This window comes from Aplidium turbinatum, chromosome 4 (assembly GCF_918807975.1).
Source record: "Aplidium turbinatum chromosome 4, kaAplTurb1.1, whole genome shotgun sequence".
NCBI classification, from domain to species: Eukaryota; Metazoa; Chordata; class Ascidiacea; order Aplousobranchia; family Polyclinidae; genus Aplidium; species Aplidium turbinatum.
Genome location: NC_137475.1, coordinates 24,909,340 through 24,935,167, shown reverse-complemented (window position 1 = coordinate 24,935,167; position 25,828 = coordinate 24,909,340). Strand labels below are relative to the sequence as shown.

At 42.7% G+C, this 25,828-nt stretch overlaps 1 protein-coding gene across 1 annotated transcript; it reads right to left on the bottom strand.

Moving 5' to 3' along the window:
* Positions 1–927: 927 nt before the first annotated feature.
* On the bottom strand, positions 928–24,400 carry LOC145768461 (uncharacterized). Its single transcript, XM_082579956.1, has 4 exons — positions 24,282–24,400; positions 16,690–16,731; positions 1,926–2,068; positions 928–1,022 (listed from the first exon to the last, which is right to left on the bottom strand). The coding sequence occupies exons 1-4, from the start codon at positions 24,373–24,375 to the stop codon at positions 984–986; spliced, it is 318 nt and encodes a 105-aa protein (XP_082436082.1). The 5' UTR covers positions 24,376–24,400; the 3' UTR covers positions 928–983.
* Between the last annotated feature and the right edge of the window lie 1,428 nt (positions 24,401–25,828).

The following is a 25,828-nucleotide window of genomic DNA, read 5'->3' as shown; positions in this document are numbered from 1 at the left end:
AAGTTAGCGTAATTACCTGCTTCCAATCTGCGTTTCCAAACCGGCAACTTTGCAAAAAACGCTTTCAGTTTTTGAGCTGCATCAATTATTGTCACACCTGGTCCTTGAATGCCACGATTAACATTGTTAATATGACCGAAAATATCGGCTAAGTAGGCCATGCCGTATAGAAAACTTTTACTCTCGAACAATTTTGAGAGAGGACTTCCTTTTGCTTTCACAAGAGTTGATACCTCATTTTTTAGCTGCTGCGGTCGTTTTAAAACTTCTCAAGATAACCAACGTAGCCTACCGCAGAATGATACAAAAGTACTCCGTCATCTGACCCTACTTCTTGACAGAGCGCTTTAAAAGTACGGTGGTTTACAGCTCTGTTTTTGATGAAATTAACGACTTTTACGCAATTCGTGAGAATTTCTTTGAGACTTGCTAGTAAAGTTTTTGCTGCTAAGGCGTACCTGTGCAAGAAGCAATGGGTAACAACCACGCGAGGAGCTTCGTTTTTTACTAAAGCAGCAAATCCGGATTTGTTCCCGAGCATAGCTGGTGCTCCATCCGTGCATATAGACAAAGTTTTTTTTTTTTTTTCAAAATTCATCAAGGTAATCACGGATCCCCAAATGCTTTCTCACGGACCCCCAAGGGGTCCGCAAACCCCAGGTTGGGAACCACTGTTTTAAAGGGCAATATCTTAGAAAAATTAATTCTCCTTATTTCTAAGAAATGTCCTTGTTTTTGACTTGAGTCCTTATTTTGTCTTATTTTTAACAATTACAAATCTTTTATATTTTTTTCGGAATACATCAATGAATGGTATCGATTTGAGAAGCATCCAACATTCCAACACACATCAACTGAACCCTGCTAAGAGATCAAACAATTGAGTATGAGAAAGTTAAGAGGTTAGCGAAACAAATTAATTCATCTGCCAATGGCAATGAAGCTTGAGTTCTTTGGTGGGGTCTCGGCTGTCATTGCTTTGCTCAAGAAGATTCCAGATGCTGTGTTCCGCAAGGATGAACCTGAGGACAAGTGGATGAACATCTTTTCTAGAGACGAATTTTTTCTGTTGCTCTACAAGCTGGTTAGCGTCATCGTCTCTCTTCCGATCAGTAATGCGTTTGTGGAGCGGGTGTTCTCCATTGTTTCGGCTCAGTGAACCAAGAAAAAAAATCAGACGTAGTGAAATGACAGTTAAATCTCCGCTACATGTAAAGGTAGCCTAAGCCTAGACTTGAGCTGTCATGAGATGCAGAAAGTTTCTACGAGCAAGGAGTTGCTGGAACAGATCGTTTCTGTCAAAAACTATCGCCTTTGATATATCATAGCTCGTATAAGTGCAAAGATTTGTTCAAAAACGTTTGTTTCGTTTCGTATAAAAATTTAATTTTTAGGTTGTCTTAATTTGGGGTCTATGTCAATGGCAACCCTGGTTATAGGTCTCGAAATACCATATAGTCTAAGCTCCATCAAAATCTCCGCCCTATTGAAACTGAAAAAACACTTTTACTGAATCTGCTGGTGTAAGTTGCGAACAAGCGGCACATCCGATAAATTCCATAACTCTTTATACAGCTGAACTTGTCTTGGCATTTTAATTCATTCAGAAAGTTGACCATCTTCCCTTGAGTTGTCGCTGAAGCCTTATCACGTTGTTTGTGGTCATACTATTTTATTAATCGTAGCGCTTTTGGGCGTGGCGGTAGCCCAACTGCATAAGTAAAAAATTCAGGACTTGAGAAATCCAACTCTAAATTTTGATACTTAGTCATTTTCAAGTTTAGTCTTAAAATTTAAGACTCGCTTACATCTCTGGTGGGCCGAATTTTATACATTTTTGCCGTACAATCAAAAAATTTGAATTACACCTGTGAGTATTTAAAAAACACATTTGGAAACACTAAAATTATTTTATGGACATTCACCTGGGCGTGAACTAAATAGTATCCATCCTTGGAGATTTGGATGTAGCGGATCAGATCGTTAGAGAATTCTTTGTTGCTTGCCAAGGTTCTGAAGAAACATAACGAATGCTGGGAGTCTAGCTTGGTCCATGAGATGTATTGGGCTGAAAAGGTACTTTTGTAAATGAAATTTGAATTCGGCTGAAAGTTTACTAATCCATGTTATCCAACCGGTATAGAAATAAGGTGATTTTGATCCCTTACTTCAATTCAAGAAAAGCATTAGATTAGAGTAACGTAACTCCCCCGTTAGCTCAGTAACTACGTGCTCGACTCAATTTAATTTGCTTTACGACCTGTTTATGAATACTTACTTTGCTTTATTGGAACTGGTTGTCAGAAAATTGCACGTTATTAGCAGGTGAAAGTTTCTCCAAATATATAGTCCATGTTTAAACGTTTTTATATGTATTTAGTACATCCTAAATTTTGAGGCCCCTAAATCTTGAGGCACTAGACTTCAGCCTTTCTAGTCTAATGGTAAATCCGGCACTAGCCTTGGGTGATTATAGGCTCTGATGCGTGAAACCAAAGACAATAAGCCTTTTGTTACGGACAATCTCTGTACAAATCAAACGTCACATTAAACCGTTGTCTACTGAACCTGACGTCTTACGTCATGGACTTGCTAGAAATAAGCAAAGATTGCATCACCTTTGTCACACCTGTTGAAACATTACATCATTGTTAAATCTTGAATTACGAGATATGGTGTAAGCCAAATTGAACAGGTGCTTGAATAGCTTCATAATGCTTATCATTATTACGTCACAGAAAATGGTTACGTGCGTTTGGAATATTGCAATCTATTCTCTCATTCTTAAAATTGTTGCTTGAAAAGTTGGTCGCATATTAAAACGGTTTTGCTTGTGCTTTACCAACTGGACGAAATTTGCGTCTTTATCTTAGTAATTTGTATTGTAGTGACAAGTTTTAGTGGGTACGGTGTTTCCTCCATTCTTCGACAGCCTTGGGGCTATTTTTACAGAAATACAATTTTTGAATAGACGTTTTCAGAAGAGTGTTTCTTTCGGTCATTGCATACAGACGAACGGATCCGGGAAATTAATGTTACAATTTTCCCACGAAGAGATTATGGTTTACTGCGTTGTGACCATAAATAATAAACACGGTTTGTTGCTGGTTGGTAGTCTACAGAAGCATAAATAATAAAGACGGATTGTTGTTGGTTGGTATAGGCTACAGAAGCACATAAATAATAAAGACGGATTGTTGTTGGTTGGTAGGCTACAGAAGAACTTAAAGCACAAAGAAATAATAAAGACGTGTTGTTGTCAGTAACAGAAGCACAAAAGAAAATTAAAGACGTTTCTTCTCAGTTGGTACTGAAGAACTTCAAGCTAAAAATTAAAGACGTTTCTTTGTTGGTTCTGAAGAAAAACAACATTGACAATCATTGGCAAGAAAAAAGATTAAGACAATCGATCTGTGCTTGAAGATTCAAGTGGACGAATCCAAGCAAGTTTTGTGGAACTTTCTATAGCCTAGATTGGAAGTCTCCAGAAGTGGTAGGACTTCATATACCCCTACAATTAACTACGGTATTGTCAGAGGTGGGCAGTAACTAGTTACAAAAGTAACTAGTTACTGTAACTAGTTACTTTTTGAGTAACTGTAACGGTAACTGAGTTACTATTTTCCAAAAGTAACGAAACGCGGTAACTAGTTCCTATTTAACACTTTTTTAACAGTTACAGTTACAAGTTACTTTTGTATTAAATTTTAGTTTCTAATTGCTGTCCATTTCTCCGCACATGTTTGTGCTGCGCAATAATGCATTCTTCTCGCAGCTGTATTGGCGCAGCACTGCGCATGCGCGGTGCTACTTTTTGTTTTGTGACTGAGAAGGGTTGTCATATTGGCGAATTTATCGCCAAAATCCAGAAATCTGGCGATTTTTTAAGACGTTTGGCTTCATATTTATGGTTTGGCGATTTGGCTCTTTTTTGGCGATTTTTGATAATTGATTTGGCTAAATTAATTGTTTTTGGCGATTAATCAATATGTACCAAAGACAGGCAAGACACAACAATACAACAGGGTTGAGCATTATCACAATATATTTTACATATTTACGAATAGTTTAACAGTCAAACGTTTTCGGTTTAACTTAAGCCCTCATCAGGAATCTGAAAATATTTATAAAAATGCAATAAATTTCAACTTCTTGAAGGTAACTAACTAACTGACTATATAATCATCAAGAAACACGCAGCGATTAAAAGCAATTTCTTGACGCTTATAGTCAGTTAGTTAGTTACCTTTAAGAAGTTGAAATTTGTTGCATTTAGTTAATTTAGTGTAGCCTACCGCAACGCTTGCAATGACTCTAAAAAGATTGTCTGACATCAAAACCAGCAACAGCATATTGCTGTTTGCTTGCCGTTGGTGGACGTTCTTGTGGAAGCAATACAAACCAGATTTGGTCATTGGTTCGAGGACAGCGACTGCATTCCACCCACAATTTAGACTCAGGCATATCTGTGTCCAGGGGCGAGTCTAACTGATGGGGGCCCGGGGCACTTTTAGGTCGGGGTCCCCGTGCAAAAAAATTTTTGCAAGGTAACTTGAAAGTCACCCACACCCTTGTTAATGCCTTTACGCCAAGCTCAGTCGCCACCTTGTGACTAAAAATTAACTTTGAAAGGAAAAGGAGGCATTTTGCAGAAACTTCAAATGCTGAAAGAAAAAATAATAATAACACAAAATCACATGTTTCCACGTCGGAGGGCCCTTCAAAAGGGGGCCCAGGGCAACTGCACCCTCTGCCCCCATAAATCAGGGCCTGCCTGTGTCCAATGGCTGACAAGCGACACTGTTGAATTGAAGACTAAAATAAAACAGAACATGCTTCAAGCAATTAAAGAAGCAAACTGCTCTGCTGAAGAGTGGAGCTGCACCGACACTGAAGTGGATGGTGGTATTAGAGCCGCAGAGGACTTTTTGCACCACTTTACGCAAAAACTAAGAAGAAAAAGCAATGTGCGTTGAATCTGTTACAGGAGTATTTGGAAGCGGACCCTGAGCCCAAGTTAAGCAGATCCAGATTCACAAGCGGACCGATGAAAAAACTGTTTTGCAGTGGAAGGTTGTTTTCATTAGGCAAGGACATTTTAAAGACCAAAAAGTCGGGCATAAGTGACGAGCACTTTGAAATGCTCGTATTTTTCAAAGGAAATAAAGATATAGACTACTGAGTAATTTCGTTTTGAATAAAACATTGTTGGTTTTGTTGCTTGTGCTGTTATGTTAGCATGGATGGCTCTAACACTACACTGTATAGTACAGGGGTAGGCAAAGTTGTTCAAAGAAAGAGCCGCTTGTGGATAAACCATAAACACCGGCGAGCCGCAAAATCAGTGACACAAAATAACATAACAGCAATAAAAACACAATGATTGTTTATCCATATCAGTTTTGTACTTGACTCGCTAATCTCTGAAAATTTGGACGATAAGTTGTTAATGCTGTGCGAATTAATTTTTCCTAGTGTTCATTTGTCAATGTTGCAAGATGTTTTGATTTTACAAAGTTATAAATTTTTATAAAAATGAATAAGTAAGTTCTGGTGCTACTTCTAAGCTTCAACTAATCGCTGCTTATCGACTTTACTAAACTTCCAATTGTTGCTGACTGAACGCAAAATGAGCCAGGAGTGGCACAATGTTGCTTTTGCAACGTTACAATTCCATTGTTTTACAATGGCTACAGTAAAAGAGAGACTCCGTTTTGATCTTTTTATTGTATTGGACGCAAATTAGATTTTGAAGAAAGTGTAAGCAACAAATTTTAATTTTTACCAACCGATTTTCGCGCCTCTATCAATGTGGCGCCCATGGCTCGAACCATGCCTGCCATACCTTAGGTAGTTGCTTGGTTGAATTCGCGAGATAACATATTTATAAAATATAATCTTAATTTTTTTGTAATATTACGATTCAATACAAAAGCCACAAAATTTATGTTGAAGAACCGCATGCGGCTCGCGAGCCGCAGTTTGCCCACCGTTGAGTATATCAAACATTACGGTTAAACTGGACTTGCGTGCAGAGCTGGCCAGGTGCAGAATTTTATGTTTAGATTTGTGAGTAAGTGAAAGTAACTTGTAACTGTAACTAGTAACTGTAACTAGTTACTTTTTAAAATCGGTAACTGTAACGGTAACTCAGTTACTATTTTGGCCAAGTAACTGTAACTGTAACTCAGTTCCTTTTGAAAGTAACTTTGCCCACCTCTGGGTATTGTAGGGGTATATGATGAGACCGGGAGGTCGAAACGGTGTGCACTGTCTGCAGTTATGGACGCTCTTGACTTATGCCGATTGAGCGTCTTTACTGGAGGCACCTTGCTATGCATTGCGCAAAGCTCACTGCTTGCAGTTTGAGAACTTTGGCAAGGTTGGCAGTAGTAAATTTTGGTTACTGTTTAGGTACCACAAATGGGAAAATGTCACATGTATATACATCTCCATGGCCATTGTTACAGTGTTTTGCGGACAGGCCATATAGTGTTTCGATCCACACTCTCCCTCCACAGGTACCTCGACTCCCCAAGCGTGGCCCTCGCGACCTGCACGACGTCAGCAACTGGCGGCCCATCTCCATCTGCCGAAACATATATAAGATTTACGCCGCCGTATTGGCCCGACGCCTGCAGCGATGGGCGGTGGAGGGGAATGTTATCAGCCGAGAGCAAAAGGGATTCATGCCCACGGAGGGCGTCTACGAGCATGTGTTCATGCTCGACACCATCCTCTCGGATGCACAGTCACGCAAAAGGCCTGTGTCGGTTGCGTTTCTGGACATTCGAAACGCCTTTGGCAGTGTCCGGCACGAATGCATAGCCGAGGTCCTGCGTCATTTCGACGCCCCCACAGACCTTATTGAGTGCATCTCCGACATATACGTCGCTAACACCTGCACCATCCGCTGTGGCAATGGTGAAACCGACCGTATCCCTGTGGGGCGGGGAGTCCGTCAGGGCTGCCCGTTGTCTGGGCTGCTATTCAATTTGGTCATCGAGGTGCTCCTCAGGGGCGTCCGTGACAAAACAGATTGCGGCTACAACCTTCCTGCTAAAGAAGACATCAAAGTACGTTGTATGGCATATGCGGACGACATCTGTCTCGTTTCTTCCGATCGCGAGCAAATGATCTCCCTCTTATCTACTACTGATCCCTTCTCTTCCTGGTCCGGGCTACGGTTCAACCCACGCAAGTGTGGCACCTTATCCTATAGGAAAGCGTCGGCGTCCCGTCTGCGGGTCGACCCGGAACCTTTCTCCCTAGCCGGGGAGGAAATCCGAGTCATCCCCAAAGGCGAAACGTACAAATATCTTGGCGCTCGAACCGGTTACGCCTCGGATGCGTCCCTTACCCAACCTTTCATCTCCACCCTGGAGAAACACATTTCCTCGAAATCTTTCCTTACCCCAAGCTAGAAACTTCTGGCACTTAATTCTATCATTCTTCCGTCCGCGTCATACCATCTGCGAGTGCGGCGCTTCAGACAGTATGAGCTTCTGAAGCTCGATCGACTGGTATTGCAGTGTTTGAAGGTGGCGTGGCGTCTTCCCAGGTGGGCGTGCAGCGCTTTTTTTTACTGTAAGCCTGCATTGGGGGGCTTTGGTGTGTTGAATCTGTGTCGCGAAAGCGACACGCTTTCGATAGCCTAGGCCTTCAAGATGCTGACGTCTCCTGACGACCGTGTTTCCGCCATCGCTTTCGGGCAGCTTAGGCGTTGTGCCAGTCTGAGGTTCGGCACTCCAGATCCTACCCCGTGCCAGCTAGCCAGTTACTTGAATAAGGACCCCCCCTCCTGAAGGTGCCCGTTCTCGACCGTGCCCAACAGGCGAAAGCTTGTGGGGCCGCGTCCCGGCAGCTACCCGTCGTCTAAATGTACGTTGGTCCGCACGCCCGGATGGCGGTCTCGAGTTGACCGCGGGGAGCTCCAAAATCACCCCTCCCCTAAGAAAAAAAAGTGGTTCCGACCCTCCACCAACACAATGACTTGTGGTGGAGGAGACAGTGGGCATCCAAACCTGACCAAGGCAAGACGGTCAGTGCCCACTGTCTGTCCGGATTTTCGAACTCTTGGACTCGGCGACCGGAGCTCCTGGATCACGCGAACCGTGCATTTGCTTATAAAGCCCGCCTAAACCTACTTCCCTTGAAATCAAAACCAAGCCATGGCCACCCATATAAACCTGCCATATGTCGCGCGTGTGGGAAAGCGGAAGAGACTCTCCCTCATATATTGAACCACTGCCCTACCGTGATGCCTGTTGTCACGGAACGACACAATTCAGTATTGTGGGAGATCGTGAAGCATGTACCTGCCGAATGGCAACCCTTGCTTACCATAGATAGTACGGTTCCACAACACGTGGAAGCGGGCGGTGCTGATCTGCGCCCTGACATTGTCCTGCAACGCCCTGACGGTGTCACGGTTGTATGTGACGTCACTTGCCCGTTCGATTACGGCGCGGATTCCCTTCGAAAAGCTGCCGACAGGAAACACGACAAGTACGGCGAGTTATGTGTAAACATATTGGAAGACAGGAAGCGCCCTTGCAGGGACGTCCTGTCACTTCCGTTCGTCGTAGGCTCCCTCGGGAGCTATGCTCCGTTGAGCTCTCGGGCTTTGGCGGCCTTGGGTGTTCCTGCTCGTGGGGTAGTAGAGGTGGCTAGAAAAGTGGCCTCTCTCTCAATCGAAGGTTCCCTCCGTGTCTGGAAAGCTTGGAACGCCGGGCTCACTCGTGGAGGGGCTACGTCATAGAAAAGACGATTCCAGCGATCAGAAGCTCAATTCCCCAACAACAGAAGCTCTGCAGTAAGCATCCGAGCGCGCAAGACAGCAAACCTCAAAACCCGCCAGTAATTGTGTGACGTCATAGTATGTTAAATCCATTGTTTCATTATCAATTTACCTGTAAACAATTGTTGTTTCATCAGCATGCTGCAGCTCAATGAAGAATACAATCATCATCAATAAAATAAAATAGCAATATATGAATTAAGTATATATTGCATATCGTGAATGGACTCATATCATCTATCAATGACGTAATATCATTAACAACACTGGATCTGTATTTTCATATTTCAATATTTTAGATTATCACACACTACCTTCTCCCGATATGCTGCTCTTTCCCGCTCGGATCAACCTCGCGTTGCTTTTAACTCATCGATAAACATGATTTCTTGATCAACTCGATGCAACCTCCAAAGTTTCATCCCACTATTCTATATTTTTCCTGGTAACGTAGCCTAGTCATATCTACGCTTCGATCGCTAGTCCCCCCGACCCATCTGGGCGAACCTGCCTCAACGTCTGGCCAGTGCACATCCGTGCTCGTTGGTTCAACGTCAACACTTTTTCGGTAGGTAAAGCATACAATATATTCCCACTTACCATCTTTTTTTTTACACCAATTAATTGAGCCTTTGTTCCAGATTTTATATAATTTTCGTCTCCCACGAGTATTCAAATCGTCCTTGTAGTTAAGCTTCTCTTCCTCGTGGGAGACCCCAAAGTTTATCCGCTCTGCCTACGGGCAGACCGGGTATAGGAGTTAAACGTACCTGTGTTACGGTCACGTGATGGAGACGTGGGCGCTGCCTGGCTTTATAAAACTTCTGTCGCCCGGCCCGTCGTGAGCTGACCTTTTTGCGTTTGCAGAAAGCAAAGCCCGTCTCCCTGGCCCGTTCCGCCATTCTAACTTTTGCGGACGAGTCGTACAAAATTCTCGATCCACACTTTCCTTCCACAGGTACCTAGACTCCCCAGCCTGGCCCCCGCGACCTAAGCTGGTGGACTTCCCTTCCGGGTGCATTGCCACCCCATAATCACGCCGCTCCCCGCCTCCACGGGGCGTGGCAGGCCGGTTCTTTAAAGTCTCTGACCTGGCTATGTTTATTGTGTTCTACTCGCCGTGTCAATTATTTTGTACTCGTGCGTCGTTGATCAAAATAAAACAGTTCATCATCGGTGGACTTAACCCTCCGGGTGCATCGTCACCCCATAAATCACGCCGCTCCCCGCCGCCGCGGGGTGTGGCAGGCCGGTTTCTTAAAGTCTTCGACCTGGCTATGTTTGTTTGTACTCTCTCTCCGTGTCAATCTTTTGTATCGTGAGCCACTGATGCGAATAAAACAGTTCAACACTGCATTGATGAGACCGGAAGGTCGAAACGGTGTGCACTGTCTGCAGTTAAATTCTTGTTGTATTTTTACGATCTTTGCAGTTATTACCTCGACTCCCCAGCCTGGCCCTCGCGACCTAAGCTGGTGGACATAACCCTCCGAGTGCATCGTCACCCCATAAATCACGCCGCTCCCCGCCGCCGCGGGTGTGGCAGGCCGGTTTCTTAAAGTCTTCGACCTGGCTATGTTTGTTTGTACTCTCTCACCGTGTCAATCTTTTGTATCGTGAGCCACTGATGCGAATAAAACAGTTCAACACTTTTATAACTACTGTAATATTTTGTGTGTTTGTGTAATTTAATTTTTTAATTGTTAAATTTAGCCCCAACATTTAATATGTCTACACTCGGTGGCGACAAGGACTCGACCGCCGTCGACTCGACTGAGTTTAAACCTGATGATGTTCTTTGCGGTCGGGCAGGCCATTCTGGGGAGGTACCCAGTAACAATGAGGCTAAGTCAGTTCGAGAGGCCCGGCATCTTAGAAGGGATATTTTGACTCAAATTGGGGTACTTTCTGTAGCCCTAGGTTCTTTGAGTGATAAGCAGGAACTGTTAATTTTTCGATCTAACTTATCTACTTTAGAAGAGGAATTACTGCATTTCCATGCTCTTTTGAGTAAAATGTTCAACTCTGCAATTTTGGCAGAACTTCGTGATAGGGTAGATCCCGAATTTAACTCGTTAAAAAATAACTTCGAACAAAAAGTAAGTGAGTTCTCAGATATGTTGGATGCTGATATACATCCTGAGGATAGCGCCTCATATGTAAGCACTAGGATGCCTAGGAGCTCGTCACGAATAGTTGCACAAATTAACCTGCAGCTAAGACGAGAGGAGCTCCAGATACAAGCCGAGGCCGAAGCGAGAGCTGCTGAGGCCGCCGCGAGAGCTGAGGCCGAAGCGAGAGCTGCTGAGGCCGCCACCAGAGCTGAGGTCATACGAGCTGAGGCCGCCGCCAGAGCTGAGGCCATACTAGCTGAGGCCGACTTGAGAGCTGAGGCCAAAGCGAGAACTGCTGAGGCCGCCGCCAGAGCTGAGGTCATACAAGCTGAGGCCGCCGCCAGAGCTGAGGCCATACGAGCTGAGGCTGAAGCGAGAGCTGAGGCCGAAGCGAGAGCTGCTGAGTTCGCACTCAAAGACGCCCATTTGAGGGCTGAACAACGTAAGAAGGTAGCTTTAGCTGAATATCGATCAGAGGTGGGCTCCCGGCGTAGCTCTAAGAAGGCTCTTCTAGGCATTCCAGAGGTGAACATCAATCGCGGTTAAATTTACATAACCTTTTCCAGACGCCTGTTCAATCTGTAAGTGGACCACTCCGATCCACATGTTTTCCAGCTGTTTCAGGAGGTCTCGGGGCCGCTGTTAAGGGTCTTCCTAAGGATCTAGAGCCAAGGCCTGCGAATTTTCGCCGAGCTCCTCCCCCAGAGCGTACAGGTCACGGGGCCGCCATCAGAAGTAACGTTTTGCCTCCTTCGCAGTTTTCCGCGCCGCTAGGTTTTGATTGACCAGCTACACGTAATTTGGGTGGTTGTGAGAGGCGTGTCGCGTCTCCTGATTTTAACGTGTGTAAGGATCGTGATCGGGCTGTGCATGTGACTGAGCCTCCTCAGCCCCTTAAGGGATATAGCTTGTCTTCTCCCGCTAAATCAAGTTCTCAACAACAGGATTGCTTTTTTGAATACCAAAATAGTAGGACGTTTTTCGGTAAGGCGGCCTTGATTGGTTACGATGGTAATAATATGCCATTTATCTTCTTTAAAAATCTTATTACGGCCTTGATGGCAGGTTCGCCTTTTAAAGGGACTCGTTTAACTTTGTTACAAGCAGCTTGTATTATAACAGCTGCGCAAACGATTGCTAATTCGGTTTCCAACACTCCTGGCTTGTCAGAGGAAGACAGGATAGAAATGTCGTTAGCTCGCATGTCCCAACGTTTTGAAGTTCGTGGAGGTATTTTTGCCGAACCAGAAATTAGGAACTACAGCTATGATAGCAAATTAACTTCGATCTCTTCCAGTGATTTGAAAGAGTTTAAAGATGAATTGTCGCAGTGTCTGCTTTACGCGCAAGCTTATGGTCAGCGAGATAAATTGGAAGGACGTTTTGTTTTGGATTTGGCTAAGCGACTCCCGTTTGACGCTAAACAACGCTACCTTGACTTTTTAGGTGATCAGTATGGTAGCACTAATGAGCCTACTTTTCAGAGTTTGTTTGATTTTGTAGTACGGGAGGAAACGCGCAAGTCGACTGATTTTAGCATTATGCTAATGGGCGATTCTGGTGAGTCGCAGCATTTTAAAAAGTTTGGCAAAGGAAAATTGCCTTCATGTCCGGTTAGGCAGACGTCGGTAAAACCCCATGATAATATGATGTCAGGGAGTTCGCAGTACTCGACTGCTGTTGGCGCACTGCGCGGTGGTGAAGCTAGACGTAGAAACCTACCGGCATGCATTTATTGTTCGTCACGGGGTCAAGTCGAACATCATTTTTTGTCTAACTGTAAAGAATTTTTGCGCTTGACACCTAAAGATCGGAGAGATGTTATTGTGAAAGCTGGCAAATGTTTGAATTGTTTGCGCCAACATATGGTTAGGGACTGTAATCATGCAAACAACTGCCATAAGTGTGGACCTAACAACGATAGGAAACACTTTTTTCTTCTGCATGATTTTTATGTGACGTCACGTGATTCTCTGGATTCTGTCGGCAAAGATGATACTGGTGCCAGAGTTCCTGTGAGTAATGTTAAGATTGGAAATGTTAAAGCAGCCTTTAACCGCGTTACTGCTGCTCGTGTTTTGAATCCAATAACTGGCAAATCAAAGTTGGTGTATTGTCAGCATGATCCTGGTTCGCAGTTGACTTTTGTTTCGAGTGATTTGGTGTGCGAACTTGGCCTTAAACCGTACGATAAAGCTTAGTGTCTAGGTATCTCTGGATAAAGCGTCGTTTAAAATGGATACCATGGCTGGTCAGAAAGCTACTTGTGCTGACCTTGTTAAACTCAACATCCAGTCGTTAGAGACGTATGAACTGTTTTGTGATATAATTTCGGTGGTTAACCCAGCTTGGGCTAACGATGCTAAAACTTTACCGCATAAGCAGGATTTAAGTGGTTTCCGTCATTTTCATGACGTGAATATGTTTCATTTGAGTGATTGTAGTACTGTAGATGTACTGATTGGCATCGACAACGCTTATTTTATGTGGGCTAAAGAAGAGCGTCTTGGTAAAAATCGTAGTGAACCACATGCTTTACTCACTCCTCTCGGTTGGTTGGCTTGTGGTGGTAAGTCACCCTTAGATGAAAGCGTTGCTAACGTGTGCAGAGTGCAGACGTCTTCAGAGTCTGATGTCATCTCTGGCCTTCAGCGTAAAATTGAGTCTCGTGATATGGAAATAGCAGACCTGAACAAAGTCATTTAGGAGTTGACATTGCAAAATGAAACCTGTGAATTGTCTCGCAATGACATTTTGGCTAGAGAACTTGTCGAACCGAATATTGAGTTGAAAGATGGCCGATTTGAGATACCTGTACCGTTGAAGGAAGATATTGATCTACCTAACAATTTTGTGTTGGCGTCAGATAGAGCTGCTGCTTTAAGAAAGAAGGCTTTAAAACAACCTGAACTTCGTGATTTCCTTACTGACACCATGAAAGATCTTACATCTAATGGTTATATTGAGCGTGCTGGTGAAGCAGGAAATGTACAGGGATTTGAGTGGTATTTACCATACTTTGTTACGTCACAATTAAAAAAGCGCATTGTTTACGATGGCAAGTCTGAATTCCGAGGAACTTGTGTTAATGATGTAATGCTTTCGTGTCCTGATTTGTTAAACTCTCTGGCAGATGTCTTGGCTAGATTTCGGCTTAGTAGATTTGGTTTCGTGGCCGATATGACTAAGTACTTTTTTCACGTTTTGGACACTTCAATACGTAAGCCCAATTTTATTGAACTGCTTACGTACACGAGCAGTGCCGTTCGGATCGTGAACGAACGCTTTTTGGTACCTTTGAGTGACGACCCTAGGGATTTTACTGTCATCCCTTAGTGGTTAGTGCGCCCGCCTCTGAATCGGTAGGCATGGGTTCGATACCTTGTCGGGTCATACCAAAGACTTTTTAAAAATGGTACTGAATCTAATTTCTGCTTGGCACTGAGTAATGGAGTGGATTCGGGTAATAATGTACTCAGTTGCGCCTCTATACGGCTGCATTGACACTGTCTGCTTTGTAAAGCGCTGAGGAGCAACGCCTTCTGCGATGGATACAGCGCTATATAAAAACTAACATTATTATTATTATATCCCTCCTGCATCACTGTTGACCCCATATTTAGACCCATACTGTGCTGTTGGGCAACCACATGATTGTGACCAACTAAGAAGGGATTATCGGTTCAATTTGGCACTTTCTCAGCAGTTTTGGAGTAAATGGATCGATTTTTACTTGCCAGGGCTTCAGGGCCGGAAAAAATGGTTAAAAACGGCCGAGAATTTGGAGCCTGGTCAAATTGTAGTAGTGGGTTCTCTCCAAGACATTGGTAAACGTGGGAAGTATCAACTTGGGAGGGTGCATGAGGTGGTCCCACAAATTAGGAAATGGAAGCCTGTGGTTCGGAGAGATAAAGTTGCCGTTTGCAACTATGATGAGAGTACGGGGAAAGTGAAAGTAGACTACGTATTGAGGGATATTTTGTGCCTCGCTCCCGTAAAGAACACTTAAGTGTTAGGGTTTGAGCCTAGTTCTGTCTGCTTCTGCAGTGGTCGACCATTGTCTGAGCCCAGAACAGTCGGTTATTGTCGCAACCATTGTATATAGCGTGTACCCATGGTACCAATTTCATGTATCGTCGCGTATTATTCTTATCGTTGTTCATTCTTTGCATGCCCTTTGTATTTGCGTATTAACTTAAACGTGAGTGATTCAAACAATTTGTGTATCGTGTGTTTTTATTCATCGGCTCACGATTGTCCTTAAATTCTTTTTTAGTTATGCCATGTTAGACTGTCATAACTAGGGGCCGCTATGTTACGGACAATCTCTGTACAAATCAAACGTCACATAAAACCATTGTCTACTGAACCTGACGTCTTACGTCATGGACTTGCTAGAAATAAGCAAAGATTGCATCACCTTTGTCACGCCTGTTAAAACATTGCACCATCGTTAAATCTTGAATTACGAGATATGGTGTAAGCCAAATTGAACAGGTGCTTGAATAGCTTCATAATGCTTATCATTATTACGCCACAGAAAATGGTTACGTGCGTTTGGAATATTGCAATCTATTTTCTCATTCTTAAAATTGTTGCTTGAAAAGTTGGTCGCATATTAAAACGGTTTTGCTTGTGCTTTACCAACTGGACGAAATTTGCATCTTTATCTCAGTAATTTGTATTGTAGTGACAAGTTTTAGTGGGTACGGTGTTTCCTCCATTCTTCGACAGCCTTGGGGCTATATTTACAGAAATACAATTTTTGAATAGACGTTTTCAGAAGAGTGTTTCTTTCGGTCATTGCATACAGACGAACGGATCCGGGAAATTTATGTTACAATTTTCCCACGAAGAGATTATGGTTTACTGTTGTGACCACCTTTCAATGTAGTTGTGAGAAGCATGAGAGATTGCAAAAAGACTGGCTCTTGTCACCAAAGATTCATCCAACAATGGCAGTGATACGGTACGTTGATTTTGAACATATTTGCGTTGAAAAAACACTCCGTTGAAATGTTGAGGCTTGAATAATTAATACTAACTTTCTTGGGGTCTTTAACCTTAATGTTGTTGTTGGTGGCTAACTGGTTCATGGTTAATGTGGTTGATGTGGTTGATGTGGTTGTAACTGGTTAATGTAACTGTTAATGTAACTGGTTAATGTGGTTGTTGGTTAACCCTAATGTTGTTGGGGCGCATTGATGTGTCTTGTGACATTCCACCCACGTTCCCGTTACCGTTCACAATCATACAACGTTGGTCGTTGATAGCCATGTATAGTACACAGCACATTATGTTGGTTGGGTAGTTCAATGGGTTCATCAATGCATCTAATGTAGGGGCATAATACAACCTTTTTGCCACTGCCAACAAGTATCAGTCAGGGTTTATGAAATAGCTACTATAAAAGGATAAGATGTATTAGATGAGGTCATTTAAATGAAAAAAAAACAAAAAACAAGAATGTCGCATAAAAGTTTGTAGTTTGTTAGCATTGCTGTAGTCCACTTGAGAAAAACTTTGCTTACAGTACGGTAGCCAAAGCGTTTGATTGAATGCAAGGCCGCTATAACTTTCATTTCAGTTTACAAGTTCACGACCACAGATTGAGCTCCTGATCTAGCGTGTTCGCTTTAAGTGCTACCGCAACGTTCTAACATAACACACAGCAAACATCATGCTTGATGATGATCAAATCATCGTTGTTGCCTGTGTTGCTAGTTGATATAAAAGCAGAGATGCTTTCTGTACTTCCTCACAACTTTTGCTTACCAGAATCGATGTTGTTCTCGTCGGGGACCAAGTGGCAACCATCTGCAAATGCAACATCGTCAACAACGAACATGAATATGACATGGAATCAGTGGCGTACGCAGGGGGGGGGGGCATTGGGCAATGCCCCCCCCCCCCCCCCTTAAAAATGTTTTAGTAGTTAACGACGTAGATTAAGACATTTAATATGTTTTGCATTGCTCTGTCAAAGCAATTACTGTAACAATGTTGTTTTATAGACTAGGCCAATACGAAATACATGGCCCAATCCACCTACCCCACCCCAGGTATGCCAATGTAGCATAGTGTTCTGTAAGCCTCTGCCTATTATAGTGATTAGTGAGAGAGAAATGGATAAAGTCTAAACTAAAACCATACTGGGATATCATGAAGACGTCTGAGATATCAATGGCCAGTGGCATAGCCAAGGGGAGGGGGGGTTAGGCCTTGGGGGTTAGAACCCCACTTTGGCACGTGTGTGACGTCACGATATTGAGAAAGATGCTTTCAGTCTCTTTTTGCTTGGAAATGATGGCTTCAGTCTAAAAAAAACTTGCCTAATTTTAAACAAAACTGCATTAAAAGAGCGAGTTTTGCCAATACCAAACATTCAAATATCTCAGCCAGGAATTAACAAGAAAACATAGAGACTTAGCTTTATTTCCGAAAAATGCCGAAGAAAACATGATCTTATCCTTTTGCTATGCCACTGGACAGCACCATTTTACAGGAATATTCATACCCACATTTTTGTTGAAAATGCTCTCAGAATGCACCAAATTCAAAGTAGTTTTTCAAAATTTTTTGGGGGAGGCCCCCCAGACCCCCCGCCGCTGGGTGTAGTCTTAAGCGGAAACGCCGTCGGGCTTCGCCCGCTGGGCTTCGCCCACTAACCCCCCTGTTCCAGACAATGGTTCACCTAATCAAACGTCATATAAAAAACCGTTCAAGTCTACTGAATATTACGTCATGGAAGTTGCTAGAAAATGTGCCAAAATTGCACCATCGTTCATAAGACTTGTGTCAAACCTGTTTGGACCTGTTTGGGCCTGTTTCAGTTTGAAACCTGTTTAAACAGGAAATATTACATCAGCTTTAAACACCTGTTTGAATGACTTCATAATTGTCTTTCATTATTGCGTCACAGTACTGCATATGTGAGTTTGAGATATTGCTATCTATTCTGGTCATTCGTAAAATGATTGTTTGAAAGTTGGCCGCACATTTAACTGTTTGCTTAGTGCTTGCTAACTGGACAAAAGTTCCGTCTTTTATCCAAGTAATCTGTATCGTAGTGACAGTTTTTAGAGGTGTACGGCGTTGCATCTCGATTTCGATAGCCGCGGGCTAATTTTACAGGAATACACTTATTGAATAGACGTTTCAAGGAGTGTTTCTTTTTCGGTCGATACATACAGACGAACGGATTCGGGAATCTTATGTTACAATTTTCCCACGAAGAGATTATGGTTTACCGCTGTGACCATAAAAAAATAAAAGACGAAGTTTGTTAGTTGGTAGGCCAAGAAGCACTTAGAAGCAAAAAATAAAAGACGTTGTTGTCAGTTGGAAATTAGAAGCAAAGAAATAATAAAAGAAGATCTTGTTGGTTGGTAGTCTACAGAAGCAAAGAAAATTAAAGACATTTCTTCTCGGTAGGCAACTGAAGAACTTTGAGCTAAAAAGTAAAGACATTTCTTCTCAGTTTGGTACTGAAGAAAACTAACTTTGACATCCATTGGCAAGAAAGAAGATTAAAGACAATCCATCTGTGCTTGAAGATTCAAGTGGGCGAATCCAAGCAAGTTTTGTGGACTTTTGGACTTCATATACTCGTACAGCTACGGTATCGTGCATTTAAATTCTTTTTTGTATTTTTTACGGTCTTTGCAGTTAAGTTTTTTATAACTTAAATTTGTGTGTTTGTGTAATTTAACTTTTTAATTGTTAAATTTAGCCCCAACATTTAATATGTCTACACTCGGTGGCGACAGGGACTCGACCGCCGTCGACTCGACTGAGTTTAAGCCTGATGATGTTCTTTGCGGTCGGGCAGGCCATTCTGGGGAGGGACCCAGTAACGATGAGGCTAAGTCAGTTCGAGAGGCCCGGCATCTTAGACGGGATATTTTGACTCAAATTGGGAAACTTTCTGTAGCCCTAGGTTCTTTGAGTGATAAGCAGGAACTGTTAATTTTTCGATCTAAGTTCTCTACTTTAGAAGAGGAATTACTGCATTTCCATGCTCTTTTGAGTAAAATTTGTAACTCTGCAATTCTGGCAGAACTTCGTGATAGGGTAGATCCCGAATTTAACTCGTTAAAACATAACTTCGAACAAAAAGAAAGTGAATTCTCAGATAGGTTGGATGCTGACATACATCCTGAGGATAGCGCCTCAAATGTAAGCACTAGGATGTCTGAGAGCTCGTCACGGATAGTTACACAAATTAACCTACAGTTAAAACGAGAGGAGCTCCAGATACAAGCTGAGGCCGAAGCAAGAGCTGCTGAGGCCATCGCGAGAGCTGAGGCCATACGAGCTGAGGCTGCCGCGAGAGCTGAGGCCGTACGAGCTGAGGCCATCGCGAGAGCTGAGGCCGAAGCGAGAGCTGCTGAGGCCGCCGCGAAAGCTGAAGCTAGAGCTGCTTAGTTCGCACTCAAAGACGCTCAGTTGAGGGCCGAACAACGTAAAGAGGTAGTTTTAGCTGAATATCGTTCTGAGTTGGGCTCCCGGCGTAGCTCTAGGAAGGGCTCTTCTAACCATTCCAGAAGTGAACATCAATCGCAGTTTAATTTACCTAACCTTTTCCAGACGCCTGTTGAATCCGTAAGTGGACCTGTACAATCCACATGTTTTCCAGCTGTTTCAGGAGGTCTCGGGGCCGCGGCTAAGGGTCTTCCGAAGGCTGTAGAGCCAAGGTCTGCAAATTACAACCGAACTCCTCCCCCAGAGCGTACAGGTCACGGGGCCGCCATTAGCAGTAATGCTTTGCCCCCTTCAAAGTTTTCTGCGCCGCTAGTTGTTGATCGCCCAGCTACACGTAATTTGGGTGGTTGTGAGAGGCGTATCGTGTCTCCTGATTTTAACGTGTGTGAGGATCGTGATCGGGCTGTGCATGTGACTGAGCCCACTCAGCCCCTTAAGGGATATAGCTTGTCTTCTCCCGCTAAATCGAGTTCTCAACAACAAGATTGCTTTTTTGAATACCAAAATAGTAGGACGTTTTTCGATAAGGCGGCCTTGATTGGTTACGATGGTAATAATATGCCATTTATCTTCTTTAAAAATCGTGTTACGGCCTTAATGGCAGCTTCACCCTTCAATTGAACTCGTTTGACTTTGTTACAAGCAGCTTGTGTTAGAACAGCTGCGCAAACGATTGCTAATTTGGTTTCCGACACGCCTGGCTTGTCAGAGGAAGACAGGATAGAAATGTCGTTAGCTCGCTTGTCCCAGCGTTTTGAAGTTCGTGGAGGTCTTTTCGCCGAACCAGAAATTAGAAAGTATCGCTATGGTAGCAAATTGACTTCTATCTCTTCCAGTGATTTGAAAGAATTTAAAGATGAATTGTCGCAGTGTTTGCTTTACGCGCAAGCTTATGGTCAGCGTGACAAATTGGAAGGACGTTTTGTTTTGGATTTGGCTAAGCGACTCCCGTTTGACGCTAAGCAGCGTTATCTTGACTTTTTAGGTGATCAGTATGGTGGTACTGATGAGCCTACTTTTCAGAGTTTGTTTGAATTTGTAGTACGGGAGGAAACGCGCAAGTCGACTGATTTTGCTATTATGCTAATGGGCGATTCTGGTGAGTCGCAGCATTTTAAAAAGTTTGGCCAAGGAAAATTGCCTTCATGTCCGGTTAGGCAGACGTCGGTAAAACCCCATGATAATATGATTTCAGGGAGTTCGCAGTACTCGACTGCTGTTGGCGCACCGCGCGGTGGTGTGGCCAGACGTAGAGACATACCGGCATGTTTTTATTGTTCGTCACGTGGTCAAGTTGAATATCCTTTTTTGTCTAATTGTAAAGAATTTTTGCGCTTAACACCTAAAGATCGGAGAGATGTCATTGTGAAAGCTGGCACATGCTTGAATTGTTTGCGCCAGCATATGGTTAGGGATTGCGTTCATGCAAATAACTGTCGTAAGTGTGGACCTAACAACGATAGGAAACACTATTTTTTTCTGCATGATTTTTATGTGACGTCACGTGATTCTCTGGATTCGGTCGGCAAAGATGATACTGGTGCCAGAGTTCCTGTGCGTAATGTTAAGATTGGAAATGTTAAAGCAGCCTTTAACCGCGTTACTGCTGCTCGTGTTTTGAATCCAATGACTGGCAAATCGAAGTTGGTGTATTGTCAGCATGATCCTGGTTCGCAGTTGACGTTTGTTTCGAGTGATTTGGTGTGCGAACTTGGTCTTAAACCGTACGACAAAGCGTCGTTTAAAATGGATACCCTGGCTGGTCAGAAACCTACTTGTGCTAACCTTGTTAAACTCAACATCCAGTCGTTAGAGACAGATGAACTGTTTTGTGATATAACTTCGGTGGTTAACCCAGCTTGGGCTGACGATGTTAAAACTTTACCGCATAAACAAGATTTAAATGGTTTCCGTCATTTTCATGACGTGAATATGTTTCATTTGAATGATTGTAGTACTGTAGATGTACTGATTGGAAACGACAACGCTTATTTGATGTGGGCCAAAGAGGAGCGTGTTGGTGAAAATCGTAGTGAACCGCATGCTTTACTCACTTCTCTCGGCTGGTTGGCTTGTGGTGGTAAGTCACCCTTAGATGAAAGCGTTGCTAACGTGTGCAGAGTGCAGACGTCTTCAGAGTCGGATGTCATCTCTGGCTTTCAGCGTAAAATTGAGTCTCGTGATATGGAAATAGCAGACCTGAATAAAGTCATTCAGGATTTGACCTTGCAAAATGAAACCTGTGAATTGTCTCGCAATGACATTTTGGCTAGAGAACTTGTTGAACCGAATATTGAGTTGAAAGATGGTCGATTTGAGATACCTGTTCCGTTGAAGGAAGATATTGATCTACCTAACAATTTTGTGTTGGCGTCAGATAGAGCTGCTGCTTTAAGGAAGAAGACTTTAAAACAACCTGAACTTCGTGATTTCCTTACTGACACCATGAAAGATCTTAAATCTAATGGCTATATTGAGCGTGCTGGTGAAGCAGGAAATGTCAAAGGATTTGAATGGTATTTACCATACTTTGTGACGTCACAATTAAAAAAGCGTATTGTTTACGATGGCAAGTCTGAATTTCGAGGAACTTGTGTTAATGATGTAATGTTTTCGGGTCCTGATTTCTTAAACCCTCTGGCAGATCTCTTGGCTAGATTTCGGCTGAGTAGACTTGGTTTCGTGGCCGATATGACCAAATACTTTTTTCACATTTTGGACTCTTCAATTCGTAAGCCCAATTTTATTGAACTGCTTACGTACACAGGCAGTGCCGTTCGGATCGTGAACGAACGCCCTTTGGTACCTTTGAGTGACGACCCTAGGGATTTTACTGTCATCACCCCTGCCTCACTTTTGACCCCATACTTAGACCCATACTGTGCTGTTGGGCAGCCACATGATCGTGACCAACTAAGGAGGGATTATCGGTTCAATTTGTCACTTTCTCAGCAGTTTTGGAGTAAATGGATCGATTTTTACTTGCCAGGGCTTCAGGGCCGGAAAAAAATGGTTAAAAATGGCCGAGAATTTGGAGCCTGGTCAACTTGTAGTGGTAGGTTCTCTCCAAGACATTGGTAAACGTGGGAAGTATCAACTTGGGAGGGTGCATGAGGTAGTTCCACAAATTAGGAAAAGGAAGCCTGTGGTTCGTAGAGCCAAAGTTGCCGTCTGCAACTATGATGAGAGTACGGGGAAAGTGAAAGTAGACTACGTGTTGAGGGATATTTCGTGCCTCGCCCCTGTAAAGAACACCTAAGTGTTAGGGTTTGAGCCTGGTTTTGTCTGCGGTGGCCGACACTTGTCTGAGTCCAGAACAGTCGGTTATTATCGCAACCATTGTATATAGCGTCATTTTAGTGTGTACCTATGGTACCAATTTCATGTATCGTCGTGTTTATTCTTATTGCTGTTCATTCTTTGCATGCCCTTTGTATTTGCGTATTAACTTAAACGTGAGTGATTCAAACAATTTGTGTATCATGTGTTTTTATTCATTGGCTCACAATTGTCGTCAATTCTTTTTTAGTTATGCCATGTCAGACTGTCATAACTAGGGGCCGCTATGTTCCAGACAATGGTTCACCTAATCAAACGTCATATAAAAAACCGTTCAAGTCTACTGAATATTACGTCATGGAAATTGCTAGAAAATGTGCCAAAATTGCACCATCGTTCATAAGACTTGTGTCAAACCTGTTTGGACCTGTTTGGGCCTGTTTCAGTTTGAAACCTGTTTAAACAGGAAATATTACATCAGCTTTAAACACCTGTTTGAATGACTTCATAATTGTCTTTCATTATTGCGTCACAGTACTGCATATGTGAGTTTGAGATATTGCTATCTATTCTGGTCATTCGTAAAATGATTGTTTGAAAGTTGGCCGCACATTTAACTGTTTGCTTAGTGCTTGCTAACTGGACAAAAGTTCCGTCTTTTATCCAAGTAATCTGTATCGTAGTGACAGTTTTTAGAGGTGTACGGCGTTGCATCTCGATTTCGATAGCCGCGGGCTAATTTTACAGGAATACACTTATTGAATAGACGTTTCAAGGAGTGTTTCTTTTTCGGTCGATACATACAGACGAACGGATTCGGGAATCTTATGTTACAATTTTCCCACGAAGAGATTATGGTTTACCGCTGTGACCACCCCTCTCTCAATATTCCTGGCTACGCTACTCTCAATGCCCCCCCCCCCCCTTGAGAAAATCCTGCGTACGCCACTGCACGGAATACATTGTAAAACAAGGCTATCTCAAGACTTGCTGGTTCATTTGATATAATCTTTTAAAAGATTAAGGTAAACATAAGGTAACAGGCTTATTCCTCGACACTGAGAGCAGAGTGCTCAGCGGTTGTTTTAAAAGGTCTTTTTTATGACCCGGTGTGGAATCCAATCAAGACGATCTCTATAACAGGCCAGGACACCACGCGCCTCCAGTCGAAAACTGGAGGCGGATGGTTCAAGTGAGGGTTTTTGCTGTCAGGCAAATTGCTTTGAATTTGCGAGTGCGTTGTTATTCAAGGGGCTAAATATGCTTCATAACAACAAATTTAAACTAGGCACTGCAGTTTTTTTCAGAGAATTAAAGAGGTTTATGTGTGAAACTAGGTTAATTTTGTGTGGATAAAGTTAAAACGTTTGATGTAGCCTAACTAAGTTTTGTACATATGGGATATATATTTTTATTGTAAATTATTCAGTTTTTCCTGATTTGCTTATATTTAATCATTTCCTCTTTGATCAGTTATGATTCAGATTTTCTCAACTGAGGACATTGTTACATGTCACAAGCAAATACATTTCGAATCGCTGCTTAGAAAAAACTTTTCCTCGTTTTTTCTAATCTTGTTATAAATTAAATTTCCACTTGCTTACTGAAAAAAGTGTTGGATTTTTGATTGGTGTTTCTTCGATCACGCTTTCTGTTGCTTTGTTCGTTGTTGTGCTTTGAGCGCTTTTTTCGAACCATACTTTCGCTTTCTCCATTCTTTTCGTTTTCCTCTTTCTTTTGTCTTTTCGAAATCTGGACGTTACAATAAGAATTAATTTGTACATAACACAGTTAAGTTCATCAATCAGTTTATTCGATAGAAAAGACATTTTACTCAATGAAAATTTTTCTCAAAGCTTTGCTACAGGAATGCCATTGCTGTTCACGGGCAAATTTAAAACATTTTATAATCGGTCATTGTTTGGAAGTAGGCTACGATTCTATAGTAGCCTAATCAAAAACAGAGAAAATAAACATTTTTGTCGTACAAAAATCAAAAGGGTTCAACGAATCGCAATATTCACAGTGATTGATAAACAATATGAAGCATCAACACATTACAGAGATCGTTAGATTGTCAAGCACAAGACGGCATGCCTGTTTACTTCCTAAAAGACTATCGTGGAAATAAACAAAAATTGATAAACACATTAGGTTTCATACTCTGGGCAGTTGTTGTTGAGTGAAATGTTAATTCAAAAAAACGCAATAAATCCATGATATCTGATTTATTTGCTCAAAGATAGCACTTTGAAGTTAGCATGTCCGTTTTGGCCCGGCTTCTCCTATGTATTTTTGACCTGTTAAGTCATGATTCTGTCGATGGAACTCTATAGGCTACTTCAATAGAAAACTCTTTCATCTAATGCCCTTCTGATATCTCATCAGTGCAAAAGCAATTTCTGGATGTTTGGCATGATTTTGAGAAGTGTAGAGGGAATTAAGAGACAGCGTTTATCGCCACTGGAGGTAAAATACATCCTGCTTATTTCAAGAAACCTATACACGGAGGAAGAGGAAGGGGGCGCCCAAAAACAAGATGGCTTGACACGATTGTAAATGACAGTGGTATGGGAGTGCATGAATTGAAGGAGGCTGCGTGGGATCGAGAGATGTGGAGAAGATGACGTATAGAGTGACCGAGAGTCGTAAACGACTGAACGGATGATGATGATGATGATACACATCTTCGAAATTTCTGAATGGGTGTAGTTAAACAAAAAAGTCCTGAGATTTGTTGCAGCCTGTAGATCAGAAAAAAATTCCTTGCAGCAAAGACCAGACATTAGCAAAGGCTTTCAATATGAAAATCAACCAAAATCACACGACTATACTTGCATCAAAATTGCCATTGCCCCTCACTATTTTGTCTATAAAAATAGTAGTAGGCCTATAGCCGCACGGTGTGCACAGCGCATATGCGGTGCCTTTGACGCTTTAACCAGTATTTAAAAATATCATCACATGCGTGAAGGCTACTGTTCCATATCTACATTTTAGTGGATGGAGAATCCTTGACTATAGGTGATCGACGTCCTGAATGTTGGGTTTGCAGTGTGTGCATTCAGGGCTGCTGAGAGCAGGCCTACCCCATCTATGTGGTGTTTGGGTAGTGCGGACGTGTTTGCTGATGATCCTGTTAGCCATTCTT